Source organism: Eumetopias jubatus, unplaced genomic scaffold, assembly GCF_037043125.1.
Source record: "Eumetopias jubatus isolate StellerSeaLion01/CBP00866 unplaced genomic scaffold, mEumJub1_p1.0 scaffold_12, whole genome shotgun sequence".
Classification (NCBI taxonomy): domain Eukaryota; kingdom Metazoa; phylum Chordata; class Mammalia; order Carnivora; family Otariidae; genus Eumetopias; species Eumetopias jubatus.
In genome coordinates this window covers 69233451-69257395 of record NW_028274818.1, presented here as the reverse complement: position 1 = coordinate 69257395, position 23945 = coordinate 69233451, and the positions used below count along the sequence as shown (strand labels likewise).

The 23945-nt window shown below is 47.5% G+C and overlaps 1 protein-coding gene across 3 annotated transcripts in view; it reads left to right on the top strand.

The window, feature by feature from the left end:
• The window catches only part of LUC7L (LUC7 like), a 36617-nt gene extending 23136 nt beyond the window's left edge, over window positions 1-13481 (top strand). For 2 of the 3 annotated variants that reach the window (XM_028111580.2, XM_028111583.2), the window contains 5 exons: window positions 4855-5031; window positions 8849-8937; window positions 11456-11485; window positions 12180-12347; window positions 13131-13481. In XM_028111580.2, the coding sequence (XP_027967381.1) occupies window positions 4855-5031; window positions 8849-8937; window positions 11456-11485; window positions 12180-12347; window positions 13131-13272 (606 nt within the window). In that variant the 3' untranslated portion in view covers window positions 13273-13481. Of the gene's footprint in view, window positions 1-4854; window positions 5032-8848; window positions 8938-11455; window positions 11486-12179; window positions 12385-13130 lie in introns of all 3 variants that reach the window. The other variant, XM_028111582.2, reaches the window with a different exon arrangement.
• The last annotated feature ends 10464 nt before the right edge of the window (window positions 13482-23945 follow it).

The following is a 23945-nucleotide window of genomic DNA, read 5'->3' as shown; positions in this document are numbered from 1 at the left end:
TGTCGTTTACTCTCTGGTCCTCTGGCTCCGTAGGGGTTTGCTGGGCTGTGGTGGTCACTCAGCTGGTGTGAGTGGGCCAGAGGGGTAGTGCAGATCGCCCTAAAGAACAAAACCTGCGTGTTCTTGGTGACACTGCATCTCAGGTAGAGAACCTGTGCAGATTGAGGGTAGCATCCAAGTGGTGTCAGCTAGGGTACCAGACCAGTTAGGACACACTGGCAGGGTGGTGGAGAAACTGAGTCAGGGACTCAGTGTTTGTATTCTTGACAGCCATTTTCTTCCAAATTATTTTATCCATTAGATATTCTCTGGCTCTCAAGTCCTTACCACTGGAACTGGAAATGGCTCACATAGGCTTTGAGAATGGTGGGAATAGTAGAGTCAGAGGGAGGCAGGGATGGTTGTATTCCCGGAGTAAATGCTTGTTAAGGTCCAGCTGTGTGCCAGATAGTTTTAAGTTGTTTTTCTTTTTTCTTTTTAAAAATTTTATTTAGAGGGCGCCTGGGTGGCTCAGATGGTTAAGTGTCTGCCTTCGGCTCAGGTCATGATCCTAGAGTCCTGGGATCGAGTCCCGCATCAGGCTCCCTGCTCTGTGCTGAGCCTGCTTCTCCCTCTCCCTCTGCCTCTCTCTCTCTCTCTCTCTCTCTCTCTGACTCTTGTGAATAAATAAATAAAACATTTAAAAAAAATAAGAAAAATTTTTTTATTTATTAGAGAGCAGAGCAAGAGAGAGCATGAGCAGGTGGGGGAGGTGGGGGAAGGCAGAGGGAGAGGAAAAAGCAGACTTCCTGCCGAACAGGGAGCCCAACACGCGGCTCAATCCCAGGACCCTGGGATCATGACCTGAGCCGAAGGCAGATGCTTAACCCACTGAGCCAGCCAGGCGCCCCAGATAGTTTTTAGTTGTAAGCACACCAGAGGAGGCCCTCCTCATAGAGACTGTGCTCGAGTTGGCAGGGCATACAGACAGAAGGGTATGTGAACAGATGGATAAGATTTGTTCACATGAAGATAGGTGCTCAAAAGAAATGGGGTCTGAGTTTGAGAGTGACTTTGTGTTGTCAGGGGTCTCTAGGTGGAGTGATGCTGGAAGTGCCCTTAGCTGAGACCCACAGGCTGAGAAGGTTATTAAGAGTGATGGGGTCAGGGAGCCTGGGTAGAGATGAGGAGATGAAATGTAGTTGCCCCCCTGGTGCAGTCTCTCTGTGGTTACCTCTGTACCCCTGGTTCGGCATGGTGCTTAACACACAGTAGGAGCTCAGGAATGATTAACTGAATGCATGAGTGGTGCCCAGGGCCTGTGAGTGCTAGAGTGATGCTCACTGAGGCGGTGGTAAGTACAGAGAGCAGAAGGGTTACTCAGGATGGGGCCGTGCTAGGGTTGGGGTCAGCAGCATGTATCTGTCGGAGGATGGTGCTGAAATACTGCTTCATACCCCTGGTAGAACATCATCCCCTTCAGTGACGTCCGTAGCTAATATAGTCCATTCTTGAACATGAGAGGGAAAAGAATTGACAATGATGTTTTGTATGTAAAACGTATTCGCGCTGTAAGACAGATGGGGTCGGGAATGTGACAGCTGCCGGGGATGTTTAAAGTGGCATTGCCATGGAAGTGTGACTTGGTAAAGTTCCGAACAGTGTTCCCTGGTTTAGAGAGTAGTTCCATTTCTGGGAAATTGGGTGTATATTTAAATTTTGCATTTTGCACAGTATTTAAATCCCTGAACTTCTATTATAATATAAGTCATGTATATAAGTCCTTAACATAGAATCTAAACTCTTTTCTATTGAAGTGGAAAATACATGTTTATGTGTAGAACAGTCAGGCTCCTTGGGTTGCTGACTGCTGTACCAGAAAGGCCAGAGAGGAGGGAAGCTCTGTGGCTTCTTAGTGCACCCTGATGCCCAGCCCTTCATGCTTCCAAGAGCAGAACAGACACCAGAAATCCCTGGGATGGCTCAGAGATTTGTATGTGGCTGTAAATGATTGTAGATGAGGGGTTCATCATGTCTTTAGACAGCCCAGACAGGAGCAGGATGTGGGATGCATGGATGTTCATGCCCAGGACTCGGAGCATCCTTACCCCAGCCATTGTCCTCCATGTCCCCATCACCGAGAGTGCCCCTAGGAGGCAGCACCACTTCCTTAAAACCACTGGGCAAGACAGGATGGTGTTGGGGAGGCCTCCACCATGCTGATCTCTGGTGGTGTGGCACCCGTGAGTTCCTTTCTGCTCTCAGCAGGCAAGGGTGTTCAGTAGTCTCAAGAAATAATACAGAGAGATCCCATGTGCCCTTTATCCAGTTTCCCCTGGTGATAACATCTTGAAAAACCATAGCACGGTATAATAGAAAGGATGTTGACAGTCACGATACGGAACATCCATCACCACTAAGATCCCTCCCATGACCCTTCTGTAGCCACGTCCACTTCTCTGACCCCTGGCAATTACAAATCTCCTGCATCTCTATATTGTAGTCATTTTAAGAATGTTATGTAAATGGAGTCATACAGTACCATACCCTTTCGAGACTGTTGTATTTGTTTTGTTTTGTTTTCCACTCAGCATGATTAGGGTTTACTTTGAAAGAAATTAGAAGGCGGTAGTTGAAGTTTCAAAATTACAGAAAGGGATAGATTATCACAAATATTCATGGGTCCACCATATTTGTCATTTTTGCCTAAGGATTTTGGTTTTGTTTTTTTCTCTTTAATAAAAGCTGTAGCACATCATAATGGAAATTCAGGTTCCCAGTGCTTCCCTCTCCAGTCCCCTCCTGTCCCTCCTGTCACTAATGCAGACATTAGTGTGCATTCCATTCTGTCTTTACCCTTTATTACATGTGTGTGCTGCCCATAAACTGTGTGCTTGCCTGCGCGTTTGTGCGCGTGCGCGCTTTGTGCTTTTAAAAAAATCCCCCATAAATGCTGTGTATGTCTTTCTAGCTTGCATTATTCACACACCAGTTTGTGAGGTTTCTGCTTGTTGCTATGTACAACTTCCTTCAGTTTCTTGCTGTAGGGTTCTGTTCCATGAACGTGTGACTATCTTTTGGTAGTTTTCTAGCGTATTAGTGGTTTCTCATCTTCACACACTGTTCACAGAAAGTATCCTTGCTGGCACATGTATGAGTGTGTTCTAGGACACACACCCGGAAGAGTTCGTGGAAATGGCACACACCTGTCTGGGTTTTTCTTTTTTTTTTTTTTTTTTTTTATTCATGAGAGACAGAGGCAGAGGGAGAAGCAGGCTGCCAAGGAGCAGGGAGCCTGATGCAGGACTCGATCCCAGGACTCTGGGATCATGACCCGAGCTGAAGGCAGACACTTAACCATCTGAGCCACCCAGGCACCCCTGTCTGGCTTTCACAGATAATTCAGCTGCACTTCCTGTGGGTTGCGCCAACGTACATAGTATCTTACCAACAGCGTATGAGAGTGCATCTTTGTTTATGTCTTTGCCAGTTTCGTGAGTGATGTGGTATTTTAATCTGCATTTGCCAGGGAATTTTGAATGTGTGAATTAATGGAATATCCCTTTTTTTTTAATTTTTAAAAAAGATTTTATTTATTTGAGATGGCGTGTGCACAAGGGGGGTGAAGGGCAGAGGGAGAAGCAGACCCCCCCCCCCGCTGAGCGGGGACCCCATTGTGGGGCTCGATCCCGGGACTCCGGGATCATGACCCAAGCCAATGGCAGACACTTAACCAACTGAGCTACCCAGGCTCCCCTTTTTAAAATTTTTTAAAAGATTTTATTTATTTGTCAGAGAGAGAGAGGGCATGCACACAAGCAGGGGGAGCGTCCGGCAGAGGGAGAAGCAGGCTCCCCACTGAGCAAGGAGCCCGATGTGGGACTTGATCCCAGGACCCTAAGATCATGACCTGAGCGAAAGGCAGAGGGTTAACCAACTGAGCCACCCAGGCATCCCATAGAAGATCACTTTAAAAAAGACCAGTGACTGTTGGAATGCATTTCTTTTTTCTTTCTTTCTTTTTTAAGGTTTTTTTTTTTATTCATTTGAGAGAGACAGACAGAGCCCAAGCAGGGGGAGAGGCAGAGGGAGAGGGAGAAGCAGACTCCCCATTGAGCCAGCCTGGAGCCTGATGTGGGGCTCGATCCTAGGACCTGGAGATCATGACCTGAGCTGAAGACAGATGTTTAATATTAACATCTGAGCCACCCAGGCGCCCTGTGGAATGCATTTCTTAAACCTGGGTCTTAGAGGCGGGTTTTGACTTTGCCACCAGCACCAGGAACCATGTCTTATTACTTCATTTCTTCTGTATTTCATCCATTCTGACTGGAGTGGCTGCCGGGGGTGGGGGGGGGTTTTGCTTGTTCTGTCAGACACATTCTTTTTTGAAGAGAGTGTCTACTGTATTTGTCCATCCAAATTTTAGCTTTTAGGGCAGAGTTGGCATATAGCTTCCTAGACGTTGGGACAGTCTCCATGAGTGGCTCTTGTTTGTTTATTTGGTTTGGTTTTTGTGCTTTGTTTTTTTGAGAGCCCCTTTTGAAGAGTCTCCCTTGTTCCTCTGGTCCTCCTAGAGCTCTCCACTGTGTGTAACTGAGACCTGCCTTTCCTGCTGGCCTTTGAGAACAGACAGCATCCTGCTTGTTTGAGAATTTTGAATGTTCCTTACTGCTTTGAAATCATGATTGTTCCTTTCGTAAATAAGCAATGGAAATAGAGTCAGTTACAAATATCTGAAGCTTGTCAATGATCCATTTTTTGTTTATTTAAAAGTCACCTCTATAGTCCCTTCAAATATTTACATTTTGGGGGTTGACTGTTTAGTTGTGGTTCTCTGTACTTCATTTTCATTGCTCTGTTCCCACTGTCCAGGAAGAATACAGAAATTCCATGCCTGCATCCAGTTTTCAACAGCAGAAGCTGCGTGTCTGTGAGGTCTGTTCGGCCTACCTTGGTCTCCACGACAATGACCGTCGTCTTGCGGACCACTTCGGGGGCAAGTTACACTTGGGGTTCATTCAGATCCGAGAGAAGCTTGATCAGTTGAGGGTACGTTAATATGTGGTTTCTGGAGAAACCCAAGAAGTGATGTCTTCATGTTAACTTCTAGAAAACCTTGTGTTTTGATCTTTTTTTTAAGATTTTATTTATCGAGAGAGAGTGTGCAGAAATGGGGGCGGGGCAGAAGGACAAGCACACTCCCCGCTGAGCAGGGAGCCTGCCGTGGGGCTCACTCCCAGGATCCTGAGACCATGACGCCACTTGAGACACTTAACTGACTGAGCCACCCAGGCACCGTTTTCATCTTTTCTAAGAACATGTCTTTGAGTTTTATAGTGAAATATTTAGATTTTATCACTTCATTCACCCAAGAGAACAAAGGTCTCAGAATCCAAAGCAACTAGTCTGCACTTGTTTGGAGGAAAAAAATGCAGAGTCTAGTCCTCTGGTACAGAGAGCTCTCACACACCTCTGAAATAACTTTTGGTTGGAGATGGGAAGAGCCGGTAGTCTCATTTTTCTCCTTCGGCAGAGGCGGATGCATGGAGAGTGGTTAGGCTAGACAGAAGATCATACTTCCTGGCCCTTGCCTTTGAGCCTCCTCGGAAGGACGAGAACATGGTGGAGTTTTTTGGATAGCACTGCTTCACCACTGCCCACCTTTGTCTCTTCCTCAAGGCTCTTCAGTTTCCTGGGTTAAACTCTAAAACTTTCTTTGGGTCTGGAACGCTTAGAAGGATGGGTGAGCATGTTTCAGATACTTTGAATTATTTTTCAGACTGGTGGAGTCCTCCCTGCTGTGTGCAGGGACCACTAGGTTGGGGTGCTGGGAACTATGCAGGTCTTCCCTCCAGACACATGAAATTTGGTGGAAAGACGCATGGCACTTGACTGGGACACTGCAGCAATCAAGGTGGAGGGCCTTGTGTGCCCCTAGAAGGAGCAGGGGGCAGAGCCCTGCACGTGAGGAGGGGTTGCCAGTAGGTGAGGTGTGAACTTGGCACTGGGAGTGGAGCTGGGGTGGCAGCCACTGGTCTTAACACAGTTCGCTCCTGTGCTCCCAATAGAATTTTGGAAAGTGATACACTCTGTTACACATTTCTTCTTCTTTTTCTTTTTTAAATTTATTTATTTGCGAGAAGGAGCATGCGCATGAGCAGGGGGAGGGGCAGAGGGAGAGAGAGAATCAAGAGAGAATCCCCAAGTAAACTTTCCACTGAGCACAGAGCCCAGAGATCATGACCTGAGCCAGAGTCAGATGCTTAATGAACTGAACCACCCAGGCATCCCTTCCATTTCTCCTTTAAATTGTATTTCCATTTCATAGCACCCCATAATTTAGTTTTGATTTTTTTTTTTAAGATTTTATTTATTTGACAGAGACACAGCAAGAGGGGGAACACAAGCAGGGGGAGTGGGAGAGGGAGAACCAGGCTTCCCGCCGAGCAGGGAGCCTGATGGGGGGTCTCAGTCCCACGACCCTGAGACCATGACCTGAGCCGAAGACTGAGCCACCCAGGTGTCCCTAGTTTTGATATTTTTTTAAACCTGAAAGCCTTTTATTTTTTTTTTTTAACACATATTTCTCCAACAGAGATGAGATTGTATTGGAATTTTTTCCCCTGAAACTTTAAGAACAAGTTTTTGTTTTTTTAAAGATTTTATTTTTCAGTAATCATTACATGCAACATGGGGCTCAAACTTAAAACCCCAAGATCAAGAGCCACATGCTGTACTGGCTGAGCCAGCCAGGCGCACCTCTAAAGAACTTAGTATTAACTAGATCAAGAAAGCATGCTTTATCTTTGCAGTGTGAGTTGTACGTAGTTGACCAAAACAACACAAATATATTACAGCTTTTGATAATGGCTGTTAAACTAACAACTGAAAACATGTTTGGAAGTGCACCTCTAAACAATCAGGAGGGTGACAGTTCTGGGCCCTAACCAGAGATGGCTTCACTTAAGTGGTCCCAGAGGTGCTCACACCTCCAGGCCACACACCCAGGCAATAGTGAGGCAAGGCCTTCTTTCTTAGGGGTGGAAGGACAGTGTGTAGGAAGTAGAGAGGTTTGTGAAGGAGTTAATACCAGACCATAGCCCTGTACTCAGTCACATCCTCTTTAGGAGGAGTCTGCATATAAGTTGAGGGGCTGAAACTCCCATCCTTAACCCTAATGTGTCCATCCTTGTGTGCCTGCTCGGGTCCAAGACAAGTGAAGCCAGGGGTGGAGAGCCAGAGGCTCCAGATAGGAGGGCTCTCGCACCTTGTGAGTGCTTTGAGGAGGATAGCTGGCCCCTCTCCCTCAGGCCTTGCTATACCCTTTTGTTCAGGGGCCTGACTCCAGTTTTCACTGAGATACAGGGTTATCCTTCGTGACCCTTTGTCTCCCTGGCCCTACTTTACTCCCCCTTAGGGCTTCATTCCATCAGCAGAGAGGTGGGGACATCAAAAGGCTTTGGGTTGAGGGCGCCTGGGTGGCTCAGTTGGTTAAGCGACTGCCTTCGGCTCAGGTCATGATCCTGGAGTCCCGGGATCGAGTCCCACATCGGGCTCCCTGCTCAGCGGGGAGTCTGCTTCTCCCTCTGACCCTCTTCCCTCTCGTGCTCTCTATCTCTCATTCTCTCTCTCTCAAATAAATAAAATCTTTAAAAAAAAAAAAAGGCTTTGGGTTGATATGGGGTATGTAGACTGGACTCAGTGCTTTGAGCTAAGCTGTGTCAGTAGTGTTCCACAGTGGAATTTCTCCCGGCCTCCTCCACTCTGTTGCATTGTCTTTTCTCTTGTGTTCACCATCGAGCCTGATGAGCCAAGTATTGAGCTTGGTGTTGAAAGCCAGTTGTGGGAGCCCCTGGCTTTCTCATTCGGTAGAGCATGGGACTCTTGGTCTTGGGGCTGTAAGTTTCAGCCCCACGGTGGGTGTAGAGATTACTTAAAATACTAAAGCAAGCAAGCAAACAGGAAAGCCAGCCGGTTGTGGAGTGTTCACGGTCTACCTTCCCTGGCCTGCTGTCCCCACCAAGGCCGGGTCTCAAGTCAGGGTAGCACTCAGCACTCGAAGGACAGGCTGCTCCTGGGCAGCAGGATAGGTTTGGTCAGACATGTGGTTTTTTACAGTGAAGTGTGTGGAATCTCCTTTGGGTAAAAAACTATCTGGATTGGTGTGAATCGAAAGATCAGTTTCTGTGCCTTAGAACCATAGCACCTCTTAGAATATGCAGTTTGTCACCGAATTTATAAGATGTATTTATAAAAGCGTTACTTTCGTGTATTTTCTATTAAGAATCTTTAAAGGTGATAATGTTCCTGTTTCCTAAGAGGTTTTTTTTAGATTTCTAAATTACTAATATTGAGATCGTGTAAAAGTGCTTTTTTCTTTTTTAAGATTTTATTTATTTATTTTTTTAAAGATTTTATTCCTTTATTTGAGAGAGAGAGAATGAGGGAGAAAGCACATGAGAGGGGGGAGGGTCAGAGGGAGAAGCAGACTCCCCGCTGAGCAGGGAGCCTGATGCGGGACTCGATCCAGGGACTCCAGGATCATGACCTGAGCCGAAGGCAGTCGCTTAACCAACTGAGCCACCCAGGCACCCAAGATTTTATTTATTTATTTGATAGAGAGAGACACAGCGAGAGAGGGAACACAAGCAGGGGGAGCGGGAGAGGGAGAAGCAGGCTTCCCGCCGAGCAGGGAGCCCGATGTGGGGCTCGATCCCAGGACCCTGAGATCATGACCTGAGCCGAAAGCAGATGCTTAACAACTGAGCCACCCAGGCGCCCCATAAAAGTGCTTTGTTAAACAACATTCATACTCTAGTTGGTATAACTTTTTCTTCTCTCATTTTCCAACTCTTCGTTTATTTAGAAAACTGTGGCTGAAAAGCAGGAGAAGAGAAATCAGGATCGACTGAGGAGGAGAGAGGAGAGAGAGCGGGAGGAGCGACTGAGCAGGAGGTGAGTCCACAGTACGCACATGCCCAAAGAGACCCTGCTCCTTCCTTGCAGTCTGGCTTGTAGCAATTGAGGTCTGCTACGGACCTACGTGGCCCTTAAAAGAAAAATGAGCAGACATGCAGCCTTCAGAAGAGCGGGATTTTGGCTGGCCTGGGAGGAGCGCTGTGTGGTGCGGACAGTCATCCGAAGCTGCACACGCAGCTGTGGCAACCTCACTCATACCTCGGAAGGTGTAGGGGAGGCTGAGCAGTAGGAGCAGGAGAGGAACCTGCTGTGCCCTGACCCGCCTAATGGGTCCTGGGGACACGGCACTCAGCCAACAAGTCGGGCAGGAGCTGACACTCTCTGGAGCTGGGGCATGCTCTGTCAAACAGCCATACTTGCTGAAGGGAAAATCCGTCAGGGAAGGGCCTTAGGTCTGAGCAGACTCTGGAGTTGACTGAGGGTTGTTGGGCTCTGCTGAGAACGAGTGCAGGTGGTAAGGGTGGAAGCAGCAAGAGTCCCAGTGAAGGAGGTGCCAGTTGACAGGGTGAGCGGGGTCTCAGTGTGTTGTGGGGATAGAGCTGTTAAGATTTCCTGGTGTAAGGTTGTGAGGCAAGCAAAGGGGGAACAGAGCTGGCCTCATGGTTTCAGGCCTGGAGCTGCCACTTAGGGGTTGGAGAACACTGGGAGCAGTGTACTAGGGTGAAGAGGGGGGGTGGTGGGCAGTAGAATTTGGCTCTGGCCATACTCAGTTTGAGATGCTTAGGAGACGTGGTCAGAGTTCAGGGAAAAGGCTGGAGCCAGGACCCCACTGTCATGGGGTGCAGCTCACTGTCCTTGAAAGACCCAGAAGCTGGGCTTTCCTGGAGGAATTAGCGTATAATTCAGAAACAACAAGTAAGTGTTTATTGTATTTATTGTGCTTTTTTTCATTACTAACCGATTTTGATTGTAAAGAGACTCAAACAAAAACAAAATAGATTCAAACAGTATAAAAATGTATTAAGCAAAACACATAAGGCATCCCTAATTTCAGTTTTGGATGACGAAGTTTCTATAAAGCTATTTTTGTCTTTTGTGGGTTTTGTTTTGTTTTTAAGAGTTTACTTATGGGACACCTGGGTGGCTCAGTCAGTTAAGCGTCTGCCTTCAGCTCGGGTTGTGATCGCAGGGTTCTGGGATCGAGTCCCACATTGGGCTCCTTGATCAGCGGGAAGCCTGCTTCTCCCTCTGTCTGCTGCTCCCCCTGCTTGTGTGTGCATACACACACACACTCTCTATCTCTCTCTCTGACAAATAAATAAAATCATAAAGATTTTATTTATTTTAAAGAGCAAGAGAGCATGAGAGCATGAGCAGGGGGAGGGGTAGAGGGAGAAGCAGACTCCTCATTGAGCTGGGAGCCTGATGCTCAATCCCAGGACTCTGAGATCATGACCTGAGCCAAAGGCAGACTCTTAACCATCTGAGCCACCCAGGTGCCCCAATTTTGGGGTTTTAAGATTTTATTCTTTATTTGACAGAGAGTACAAGCCGGGGGCATAGGAGAGGGAGAAACAGGCTCTCCGCTAAGCAGGGAGCCCGACGTGGGGCCCGATCCAAGTACCCTGGGATCATGACCCAAGCTGAAGGCAGATGCCCAACACACTGAGCCACGGAGGCACCCCTATTTCGTTTTTTAAAGATTTATTTATTTGAGAGAGAGCGTGGGCGGGGGGGGGGGCAAAGGGAAGGAAATCCTCAAGCAGACTCCCCGCTGAGTGGAGCCTTATGCAGGGCTCCGTCCTAGGACCCTGAGATCATGACCCGAGCCGAAATCAAGAGTCAGAAACTTAACAGACGAGCCACCCAGGTATCCCTATAAAACCATTTTTGAATGAGTACTATAGTAATTATCCTTATTTTGATATGTTTGATTGGTTTATAAAATGTCTTAGAACTCCTAGGACAAAGGAATTTAAATTAGTAGGTGTTGGAAAAATTGCTTTACAAAAAACTTTCAGATCATCCTTTAGATGCATGTTGTGTGAACATCTTCTGTCACATCCCCCTCAGCACATTTTGCTAGTTACTTTGTTAATTTTTGCTGTAGAACAGGGTGTAAAATGAGAACTCATTGTACCGTGTATTTCTTGGATTGCTGGTTGGTTATATAGGTCTCAGGGAGGTCATGTGACCCTCACCTAGCAGTGACCCTGTGTCTGGGACTTGAGGCTTTGGCTTTGCTTTAACTTTGGTGTCCTTTGGTGACTTTAGATCCTGTCCAGCCTTGCATCCGCTGTGTGACAGTCTGCATAGCTGTGCAAGTGACTTCGATGAGCTAGTTGTTGAACTCAGAGTGTAGCATTTGACCCCTGGGGGTTGGGGGCTGGCCTCATGCTGTGAGCATTGACACTTGGAGCTGTGGGCCTGAGAATGGGTGAGCCGACTCGGTGGAAAGCCAGCACTCCTTCAGCTCGTAGACCGTGGGGCGGGCTGTTTGGGGGAAATTGCTCATCCTTTTTTTCTCTTTGTCTTTTTTCTTTTTTCGTTTTAGGTCTGGATCAAGAACCAGAGATAGAAGGAGGTAGGTTTCCAGGTCCATTAACATGTTCTCAGATGCCCTTTTTTCCATCCACATTTTTTGTCTTTTTTTCTCCCCCCACATTTGTTTTTTCTTTTTTAAGATTTATTTATGGGAGAGAGAGAGTGTGTGCATGCATGCCCATGTAGCAGTGGGGAGCACAGGGAGAGGGAGAGAGCCCCAAGCTACATGCTGCCCTATGCGTGTAGCCTGACGTGGACCTCAATCTCATGACCCTGAGATCACAACGTGAGCCGAAACCAAGAATCACTTAACTGACTGAGCCCCCCCAGGCACCCCTCCACATGCATTTTTCCTTATTAGTTAACTTTTATAGCCTCACACTTGTTTTCTGGTGGGCAGGGCTGGTGAGGGACCAAGCTCGGGCCCTATCCATCTGTTGTCAGGTTGGCTGGGGCTTAGTGCAGCAGAGGGATCCACTGTAAATGAGAGGGGAAGTCAGAAGGTACTGCTGAGGCCTGTGGGGTGGCAGGTGTTTCCTGGCGAGGTGTTTTGTGGAAGCATCAGCGGGAGGGGGCCATAATTCTGAATTGATGGGACTGTTGTGGACCCCAGTTGTAAATTTGTAGAAGGGTAGGGGAGATGGCAGTGAAACATCTAGCAGAACTTCTTGTGACAGAAGGGCCATTGGCAGGGGGCATCATGGCCTTCAGAGCCTTCTGGTTGTCTGCTGCAGGTCACGCTCCCGGGATCGGCGTCGCAGGAGGTCCAGATCTACCTCCAGGGAGCGACGAAAGTCGTCCCGATCCCGGTCCCGAGACAGACACCGGCGCCACCGCAGCCGTTCCCGCAGCCACAGCCGGGGCCACCGCCGGGCTTCCAGGGACCGGAGTGCGAAATACAAGTAACTACTCTGACTCCTTCAGTAGCTGCAACCAGGAGTGAGCCCCTTCTCTTTGTGTTCCCAGGGTCTTCTGGGGGTCCATCGCTGGGGCCTGTTGGCCATGCCTGGTCGGGATGGGTCTGGGGCTTTTGCTCAGGAGCCTGGCTGGGCATCTCTGGAACTGAGTGTTGGAGCCTTGAGGAGTCGTGAATGGGGCCCAGCGCATAGGGAGCTGTAAGCTCGAGCAGCAGGTGGATTCAGGACTGGGACAAGTTGAGAGGCTGTGGAGGTGGTTACACAGGCAGAGCTCCCTCGTGACCTGCCACATGCTCAGTGTCCCCTCAGTACACAGAGCCCCTGAGATTTGCTTCCTGACCAGGCCCTGCTTACCTCTGTTGTGGTTTTCTTAAGGAAAAACAGCCCAAAAACCATTCACACTCACACTTTGAGGTAAGCACTGTGAGCACCTTTGTGTGCTTGATTATAGCCTTTTTTCCACTGTTTATGTAATGGATCATACTCCACATGTACACTTTGTGGTCCTTTGCTTCACTCACGTTATAGCAAAAGCCTACCCTGTTAGGAGAAATCTTTACAAATGTCACTTTTGAGTGGCTGCCTGAACACTCCCTTGTAGTGGCTTGGGCACTAGACGGCTGCCCTCTGCCTGCCAAGGGCTTCCCCGGGCGTGCTGTGTCTTGGCCTTACCTGAGCTGATGTTGAGGGTCCAAGTTGCCAGTGCTCAAGGAGTCAGCCAGAAGAGGGATGCTGGCCTCCTCTGAGCCTCTGATTCTCATTTCCCAGGTTCTCCAGAGAACGGGCACCAAGGGAGGAGTCCTGGGAGCATGGGCGCAGTGAGCGAGGGGCTGCTGACTGGAGGCTGGAGAGCTCCAATGGGAAGACAACTTCGCGGAGGTCAGAGGAAAAGGAGGCTGGCGAAATCTGAACCTGCATCCGGGCTTGTAAATAGTCTGATAAACATTCAACACAGCCTAAAGTTACTCTTTATATTTGCTGAATACAACTCATCTTTTGTAGTTTACAATTTCTATTGTTTTGGAGCTCGCTGTGAATTTCTAGCGATGTACAGAGTTGCTCCTGTGTTCTGGGGTTCTGTTGAGTAGGAATAAATAAATCTGACAGACGGCCTCCTTACTGCTGCGGTGGGGTCTCTGCTGTCCTGCTGTGCTCTAGAGACTTCACCGTGGCCTCCCACAGCAGGTGGCACACTGGATGTTCTCAGTGAGCAAGCTCACCCTCAGAAATTGTGACTTAATGTTAGACTCCCTTTGACTGTTGGCATCCGAAATGCCTGCCGCCCTGCCCTGACCATCTGGGGTGCAATGTGCTGTCTGCTCGCTGGGCTGCACAGCTCCACCCCTTAGTGCAGACCACAGCAGGCTCCCCTGGGGAGGAGGGAGGTGCCCCATTCCACATCCACTTCTTTAGGAAGGGCTGCCCGTCTAGTCTGCTGTTAGCGCAGCCTCAGCCTGGCTACAGTGAGCCACACTGCAGCTTCCCCTTTGGGAGTTACTTAAGGACAAAGGCCTTTGGACAACATCCACATGACAGCCACGGGGTCCTCAGAGGCGGGAGATGCTGATTTGGGTCAGGTTGTAGTTTGACTCATACTCAAGAGAGCCTGGTGGTACCCATGCTCTCAGCTATTCTGTCACATTTACTAAGAGACCAAAATGAGCCCTTCTGAAAAGGGTAACAGGAAATCTCTTCTTTTCACTTCTTGGGGGAAGGATACCTGCTTGGTAGGTAGAATAGACCCCAAGCTCATTGAGTAGAGATGTGTCCTCTAGAGTTTGGGAAGTAGATGCAGGTTGGTGCAAAGCCATGAGTGGGTTAAGGGTGGTCCTAAGGAGGGGAGGGGCAAAGGGGATGAGGCCTGGGATTGTGGGTGCGTGACTGTTCGGCTGCCTGGGCTGAAGCAGGCAGAACACACCCCAGGTCAGGCAGCATGAGGGTGCGCAGCTCGGAGCCAGGATGACAGAAGGACCTCCCGCCTCCATCCCTCATCTCCTGGACTTTAAAAAAAAAAAAAAAAAACCTGTAGTAAAATACACAAAACTTAACCATTTCAGCCATTATTAAGTGTGTTCCTGTGTTGTGCAGCCATCACCACCATCCGTGGAGGAGTGGTTTTGAAAAGGCAGAGTGAAGACATCCCTGGACTTAGGAGTAGTAATGAGGTGTCAGCCGCAAAGGTAAGGCTGAGGTTGAGACAGTTGTAGGATGCCTGGAAGCTGCACATGCTCCCCCCACACCTGGGTGTTCCTCACTCTGTCTAGGAGCCGGTGGTCTTGAGCTCTTGTGCTTGGCTCTTCCAACCTCGTTGCTAGAGGCACCCACCTGTCCCTGGTGCACCCCAAACCTCTGAGTCTCATGGGTTTCAAGTACTGCTCACTCTCCTGTGTGTGGAAGGGGTTTAGTGGACACATGGTCCTGGGTGGGTGGAGAGGAAGAGGTCAAATGGACGGAGGCCATGCACAACACTCTGAGGACCCCATAACTCACCCTAGTTGGGTTCCAGGGGAGGAGAGCTCCCAGACGGGGATGTGGAAGGTTCCTAGAGGAAGTCACCCATAAATCATAAGGGGGCTGGGGGCAGAGAGGTCACCATGCCACCCTAAGTCCTCTTGAAGAATATGAAAATGTGGGAAATATTTGTAGAGAGAAGCAGGGACGCAGGTCAGGAGGCAGTTGCAATCCCTGAGATTTGGGTGGGTCAGGCCAACAGGTGTAGATCCTCCAGGGCTCTGAGATCATGGTGGAGTCAGGCTCTTGAGGTTCCCCCCCACCACCACCACCACATACACACCTTGCTTCTCTCCAGTAGAGGAGAACACCTTGACCAGCACCTAGTGTAGGTTGTGGCATCTCCTAAGTGCATAGAGGCCCCCGGCTGCCCTGGAGGAGGGGTGCTTTGGCCACAGTGGGTGGGACTTCTGGGGCCACCCTTTTGACTCAAAATGGGGGTCTCTAGCCAGGTCCAGAACTACAGGCCGGTGAAGGGAGGGCTGGATGTGCTGGCCCTGTAGCTTGCATGGGAGCCCATAGGATACCCAGCGGGGCCCAGCCTTGTGGACACACCCACTGTGTCCTGTGGGTATGTGGAGATTCTCCCTAGGATAGTGGGGGTATTTGGCTGTGCCTGGGAGCTGGGAGTGCCCTGTGTGAGGTGGTATCCAGCTGTGATTGGAGCAAGTGGGAGAGGGGATGTGCACCACAGTGCTTTGGAAGGGACCCTCACCTAGGAGTGGGATGGTGGCCACAGTGGGGTTTGGGACCTGCCTGTGGCCCTGCTCAGGAAAGACTGGGACGGTTGAGTCAGGCATCAGAAATACGTGGAGGACTTAAAACAGGTTATTGCCCCATCTCCCCATCCTGATTTTCTGGAGAGGGGCCCAAAAATTACTTTTATTATATTGTAGGTAGATTTTGTAAAGATTTGATTTATATTTTTGACAGACACAGCGAGAGAGGGAACACAAGCAGGGGGAGTGGGAGAGGGAGAAGCAGCCTTCCTGCGGAGCCCGATGCTTAACAACTGAGCCACCTGGGCGCCCTGTATAGATTTTAATTGAGTTAAAACATAAAATTCAACATGTTAACTACTTTAAAGTGTACAGTTTAGTGGTTTTTAATAACTGCACGTTGTTATGCTCTGTAGTTGATCACTGCATAGTTTTAGAATATTTCATCACTCCTGAAGGAAACCGGGGTACCCATTAGCAGTCACTCCCCCTGACACCAGCCCTAGACAACCACTAATCTACTTGCTGTGTCTGTCGATTTTTCGGCTCTGGACCTGTTGTCAGTGAGAGCACAGAGTAAGTGATCTGTGACTAGCTCCTGTTACCGAGCAGGGTTTGCAGGGTTTATCTGCACGGTAGCCTGTGTCAGTACCACAAACGTGAGTCTCCCTGGGCTGCTGATACTCTTGGTCTGAAGGACACCAAGAGCTGGAGTGGGGGCAGTGGGGGTGGGGGTGATGGGAGTTGGGGCACCAACTTCAAACCCTAAACGGCATCTTCTGGGATGTGAAGTGAGCTGCTGAGTCCTTAAAGCGGGGCCCCCAGCTCTGGCCATCAGGGCACAAGGCAAAGGGAATACTTAGCCTTAGGAAAGGGGGATTGAGGAGTCATGTCCTCAGTTGCTGGCACAATTAATTGCTTTAATGTCCACTGCGCAGTCCCTATGCCAGCCCGGCAGACAGCCCTTCCCCTACTTACCCCACATCCCCATAGGGGCTTAATCTGGGCATTCTCTGGCACATTAGTCTGCGCCACATCGCCCTGCATGCTATATGACAGGTGACAAAGCTGATGGCTACTTACGGACAGGTGCAAGGTCTCCTGGGTGCCCACGGTCCCTGACCCAGTCCGTGCAGAAGGACTGACTGTCCTACAGGAGTGCCAGCCCAGGTGGCCAGCCCTCCCTGAGTGACACAGGAGCTCACCAGGAAGGCTTGAGGGGTCCCTGGGGATCAGCAGATTTCTTGGGCACCAGAAGTTCTCTAGTGCTTTCTGGCCCCTTGTACCTGCCCTTCTCTGTTTCCCTCCGTGAGGCTAATCCTGCTGAGCCTCTGGGCTGGGACTGCTCTCCCAAGGAGGTTGTGCAAGGGTCACCCCTGCCACCCATCCTCACATCCGGGGGAGGAGCAGTGGTGAGGGGCCTGGGAGGAAGACTTCTGCCCTTCGGCTGACCCAGGCACCTTCCTTTTGTTTTTATGGAGAGATAATTGACAAATGGTGTTCTAGTAGTTTCAGGTGTACGATATACTGATTCAACACATGTATGTATTGCAAAATGATCACCACCAGAAGTCTACTTAACATCTCTATCAAAAAGTATTTTCTGGTGATGAGGACTTCTAAGCTGTACTCTGAGCAGCTTTCAAATATACACTACGGTGTTATTGTGTATGTAATCATGTAACAATAAGGTACAGTATTGTATATATAATACTGCGTATGTAACTAATAGGACAGTGCGGTATCGTATATATAATGCTATGTCTATAACTGCGTAATGTGTAACACAGTGCCGCGTTACTATATATATATATATATTCTGTATGATTGTGTAATACCTATAATACTGTGTGTGTAATTAGGTATTATAATGCAATGCAGTATTACATAATACTATATATGTAATTATGTAATAATATGTAACACTGCAGTATTTTTTTAAGATCTTAGTATTTGAGAGACAGCAAGACAGAGCACAAGTCAGGGAGAGGCAGAGGGAGAAGGGGAAACAGACTATATACAACAAGCAGGGAGCCCGATGCAGGACTCGATCCCAGAACTCTGGGATCATGACCTGAGCCAAAGGCAGATGCTTAACCTACTGAGCCACGCAGGCGCCCCTGCAGTATTTTTTTTTTTTTTTAAGATTGATTTATTTGAGAGAGAGCATGAGCAGGACGGGCAGAGGGAGAGGGAGAGAGAATCTCAAGCAGACTCCACACTGAGTGTGGAGCCCAACACGGGGCTCCATCTCAGGACCCTGAGATCACGACCTGAGCAGAAACCAAGAGTCAGACACTTAACCAGGTGCCCCACTGCAGTATTTTATATATATAATGCCATATATGTAATGTAACAATATGTAATACGGTGCCATACTGTATATATAATACCATATATGTAATTATGTAACTAACACAATGTGGTGTTACTATATATGAAACACTGTGTAATTATGTAATTATATATGGTGCAGTATTATATATATAATAAATGCATATAAATCTATAATACAAGTCTATATATAATACTGTATATGTAATATATAATACAGTACGTTTATTGTACATGGAACACTGTATTTATGTAATATGCAGTGCGATATTATATGGTACTGTATATATATAATTATGTAATAATATTATATAATACAGTGCAGTATTATATAGTCCCAGGCCTTTTTCTGAGGCTGCCAGGACCCCCTTTGGACCTCTCCCAAGGTCCAGCATGCCTGGGCCTCAAGACTGGTCGGCTCCTGGCAGGGCTCAGCCTCTCCCTACAGAAGAGAGCACAGAAGAGGTCCCAGAATAAGAAGCAAACCCACCATGTCCAGCGGGTCAGGAAATGGAACAGTGTCAGCTCCTGGGAAACCCCCGTCTTACCTTCACAGCCCCTGTCTTCCCAGAGCTCACGATCTCCTGACACATAGGAATCATTGGCACATTTATTATCTCATGGTGGTTTCTGAGGGCCAGGAGTCAAGCCACAGCTCAGCCATGTTTCCCTCACAGGCTGCAATCAAGGGGTCTCATCTGGGGCTGTTCTGAAGAAGGGTCTTTCCACACTCACATGGTCATTGGCAGCATTTATCTACTTTCTGGGTGTCAACAAGAGGCCCATTCTGAGCCGCCACAACATGGCCGCTTACTTTGAAAGGGAGAGGGTCTCCAAGCAAGAGAGGCATTATTTTAAGATTTTGCTTTTTTTGTTTGTTGTAAAGATATTATTTATTTGTCAGAGACACAGCGATAGGGAACACAAGCAGGGGGAGTGGGAGAGGGAGAAGCAGGCTTCCCAGCGAGCAGGGAGCCCAATGCGGGGCTCGATCCCAGGACCCTGGGGTCATGACCGGAGCCGAAGGCAGATGCTCAACGACTGAGCCACCCAGGCGCCCCAAGATTTTATTTATTTGAGAGAGAAAAGGGAGCGTGTGCTTAAGTGGGGGTGGGGGAGGGCAGAGAGCGAGAAGGAGAGAATCTCTGAGCAGACTCCTCGATGAACGTGGAGCCCAACGTGGGCCTCTGTCTCACAACCCTGAGATCATGACCTGAACCGAAATCAAGAGTCAGACCCCTAACCGACTGAGCCACCCTGATGCCCCACAAGAGAGGCATTATTAATCATGGAAGTGACATCCCATCCCCTTATAGATTCCTGTGGGTTAAAAGCAAGCCATAGTATCCACTAGCATGGCTGTAATTCCAAAAAGAAAAAAACGAGCAGAAGAAAGAAGAAATAATTGCTGGCAAGGATGTGGAGAAATTGGAACCTTCACACACTGCTGGTGGGGATAAAAAACAGCAGATTCTGGGGAAAACCGTCCGGAAGTTCCTCAACTAGTTAAACAGAATTGTCTAACCCAGCAACTGCACTCTTAGGTATATACCCAGGAGAATTGCAAGAAGGAACTTCAATACTTGTACATACACGTGTATGGCAGCATTATTCACAATAGCCAGAAGGTGGAAACAGCCCAAATATCCTTCAACAGCTGATTGTCGAAACAGAATGTGGAAAACAGTATGGAGGTTTCTCAAAAAGGTAAAAATAGAAATACCATATGACCCAATAATTCCACTACTGGGTATTTACCCAAAGAAAGTGAAAACACCGATTTGAAGAGATATATGCACCCCTATGTTTTTTGCAGCATTGTATGCAAAAAACAAAATGTGGTCTCTTCATACGATGGGCTTATTATTGAGCCATAAAAGGACTGACGTCCTGATGCACACTACAGCATGGTTGAACCTTGAAAATATGATGCTAAGTGAAAAAGCAGCCAGCACAAAAGACCACATATTGTATAATTCCATTTATACGAAATATTTAGAAACAATAAATCCATACAGAACGTAGATAAGTGACCTTCAGAGGTGGGAGAGACTGGTAACGGGCACAGGGCTTCCTTCTGGGGTGATGGAAAACTTCAGAACTAGGTAGTGATGATGAATGCTTGAAATGCCACTGTGAGGCAATCCCCAGGAGGTGGGGATGCTGGGGTACTTTCTATTAGTGACACTTTGAGTCTGTACTTTGTCTTAAGCCTATATGTCTGATCTTTATCCCTTACCTGGTTGAATTAAGTCACTTATAATCAATATAGTTAACATTTTGATTTTGCTGATAGTATTTTATCTTGGGCTTTCCCTTTGTCACATTCTGTTTCTCTTCATTTTTGCCTCTTTTTTTGAGGGGCTTGTTTTAGAATATTTTAATGTTCTACTTTTTCCTCTCAATTACTTTGGAAGTCCTACATTCTATTTTTATTCTATGGTTGCCAGAGAATTTGCAACAGGCATGCGTAATATATTGTGGTAGGCTGAATGATTGCCCCCAAAGAGCTCCAGGTCCAAATCCCTGGAATCTGTGAGTGTGAACTTACATGGCAAAAGGTTTTTGAAGATGTGATTAAGAATTTTGAGATGGGGACATTTTTCTGGATTGTCCGGATGGGCCTAATGTGATCACACAGGTCCTTATCAGAGAGAGGCAGGGGGAGATTGGACTGCAGAAGAAGGCAAGATGGCCAGCATTACAGGTGGAGGAAGGGGCCAAGAACCAAGGAATGCAAGGAATGCAGTTCTAGGAGCTGGAAAAGCAAGGAAATGGATTTCCCCCACAAAGCCTCCTGAGGGAGGAGCACAATCCAGCTGACATAGTGAAACTGATTTTGGACTTCTGCCCTCCCAAACTGTTAGAGAATAAATTTGTGTTCAGTCACCACGTTTGTGTTACACTAGTGATAGGAAATGAATACACCTACCAAAATCTAAAGTTAATAAAAACATTGTTTGCCTCCCAGATGATACAAGGACTTAAGAGCACTTGACCGCCATGGAGTCATGACTCCGTTCTGACTGAGTTATTACTGTCTAGTGTTTTATGTCTGCCGAGGCTTTTTTCTTTATAACCCCACAGACATTATTTTATATATAATCAATGTTTGCGTTTACCACTTTATTTGTTCCTTCCTTCTTACATCTCAGGCTTCTCGCCGGTCTCACTTTCCTTCTGCCTGAAGTACATTCTTTACTAGAGGATAGGATGAGGCATGTGAGGCTCCAGGGGTACAGAATGTGAGGAGCTCCTGCTCAGGGGTGCAGGGGCTGTAGTCTGGAGAATTTATTCTAACTTAAGCTCCCTACTTCTCTCTATGATTGTGTTTTATCTGTTAAACTTATCCATTGAATTTTAATTTTTGATGATTTTCTTTTCTTCATACACACACACACACACACAGGTTTAATGCAATTCATATCAAAATTCCAGCTTATATGTGCTATGGCACTTTTTATATTTTGTTACTTCCTGCAGATATTTAAAATCTCATCTTTAATTTTTTTTTAACATAGTAGGCACACCCATAATTGAATCTGACATCTTCAGTGCCTGACCCTCGTGGGTCTGTTGTTCTGACTCGTGTCTGCTGGCTCTCATATTGGTGTGCCTTATTTCCTTGTATGCTTGGTGAATTTGCTGCTCTTTGCCCTTTGTGGCCTATAATGAAGTGCGTTTATCTAGGGAGGATGTATTTGCTTCTGCTAGGTGCCTGGGGCCTATCTTAAAAATTTTTAAGATTTTTATTTGGTTAGTTTTTAAGTAATCTCTACACCCAATGTGGGGGGCTTGAACTCATAACCCCAAGACCAAGAGTCACACTTGGTCCAACTGAGCCAGCCAGGTGCTCCGAGTCCAGGATCATTTTAAATGAAATCCATAGCCTGAGATTTTGGGGAGGACCACTCAGGTGATAACGAACTTGGGTTGCAGATCATGGGATTTTAATTTGTCAGGGAAAATGATGTTCCCTTTTCTGCTAAACACCAAGGTATTTTTTTCCTCAGGCCCCATGTTTGAGGAAAGGAGAGAATTGTCCAGTAGGTGTAGCCTTTTGGGGCCCCAGCTTTATGGGGAAGAGTCACCTATTGAGCACATCACCTTATACTGGCCTTTTTTTTTTTTTTTTTTTAACCCATTAGCCCATGAGGAAGAAGATTCCAGCCCACGTTTGCTAGTTTTGGCAAATACCTCAGGGCCCAGGTAGTTTAGGTGTTGTGATAACCTCTCCCTCTCTGAGTTCTCGCCTCAGTTTTAGGCCTGAAAGTTCCTTATTATCTTGTTTGCTCTTTGATGCTTTTAGGACCATTTAGCCTGGGTGTCCAGCTGGCTCAGTCGGTAGACTGTGTGATTCTTGGTCTTGGGGCTGTAAGTTCAAGCCCCATGTTGGGTGTAGAGCTTACTTAGTTAAAAACATTAAAAAGAAAAACCCCAACTATTTAAACCATTTTGCCAAGCATTTTTAGTTAGCTGTAAATGAAACTATAGCCACTTTTCCCAGGTTGGAAATGACAGCTCAGAACAGGCCATCTTGGAGCAATGACAGGGGCCCACAGCCCTGAAGGAAGAGCTGGGTGTACCTGGAGGAAGCATTCCCACCCCCACCCCCCGGCCACACAAACACACACACAAAATAAAGACAGAAAAAAAATGGGCAAGTAACTCCAGTGCCCAAAATGACCTCAAAGTCTTCTACGGATTTACACTAGAAGGGCTTCTATGGGCTAATCTGATGAAGAATGCCACAGTAGGAAAATGGGAAAGGACACAGGTGGGCAGTTCACACATTCACCTTCACTAGTAGTCAAAGGGGAGCTGCCAACCCCTGTGGAGGGATGCAGGCACTCTCCTCCTGCTGCTGAAGCTGTAACGGAAGGCGATTTGGGCAATCTCACCAAAGAGCCACGGCAATGAGCATACCATACACCCCAGAAATTCCACTTCTATAAAAATCTCCCAAGACAATAGTTGTGTGAATGTTTCTGTATCAAAGTTTAGCTGCAGATGTTCGGAGCAAGATTTTCTGCAAATTACTTGTAAAAATGAAAAATCACTCATACCCCAACCTTCCTTTTCTGGGATTATGTGAAATGTGGTGGGAAAAAAAAGAAAAGAAATGTGGTGAAAGCTCCTTCTCGGTGTCTTTGGTCTCAGGCCCGTGGAAAATGCTGCTAACATTCAGTGTACAATGTCATCAAGTCTTTTCTTTCTTTCTTTTTTTTTTTTAATTGACAGACAGCGAGAGAGGAAACACAAGCAGGGGGAGTGGGAGAGGGAGAAGCAGGCTTCCCACCGAGCAGGGAGCCCAATGCGGGGCTCGATCCCAGGACCCTGGGATCATGACCTGAGCCGAAGGCAGTCGCTTAACCAACTGAGCCACCCAGCCACCCCTAACGTCATCAAGTCTTGTGACCATACCAGTGTGAATCTGCTCTACACACTGACCTGCAGCGTGATCTGATACGTGAATGTGTTGGCAGGCAGTGTTCCCTGTCTGTGCTCAGAAGCTGACTTCATTCTCTGTAATGGCTACACACAGCGGTCCCTTGCAACACAGTTCAACTTCTTTCCCATTGGTCGTTTTGTTGGTTGTGCACCATATTTTCTTATTTTTAAATATTTTTCAGTTCTAATAAATGTGCAAAGAACATCACTGTACATACATCCTTATATATGTGTGCCACCATTTTCTGTAGGATAAATTCCCAGAAGCAATATTGCAGGCTTAGAGAATTTGCACTGGTTTTGTTTTGTTTTGTTTTAACTGGTTGCTTGGAGTTTTACACCCGTTGCAAGGCACACGGTTCCAGGGTGTCAGGAAGGCTTCCGTGAGGCTTGGGTAGTAAAGAGTGGGGTTCTCTGAACTTCCTTTTTGGTGTTTTGCTATTTTGATATAAAAGAATCCAACTGCTACTGCTTGCTGCAGCCTGCCTAGTCTATGGGGAGGGGACCTGGTGTGTGTGTGTGTTGGGCGGGGGGGTCTGATGAGCTCAGCACCTCCTGAAGCCTGGTG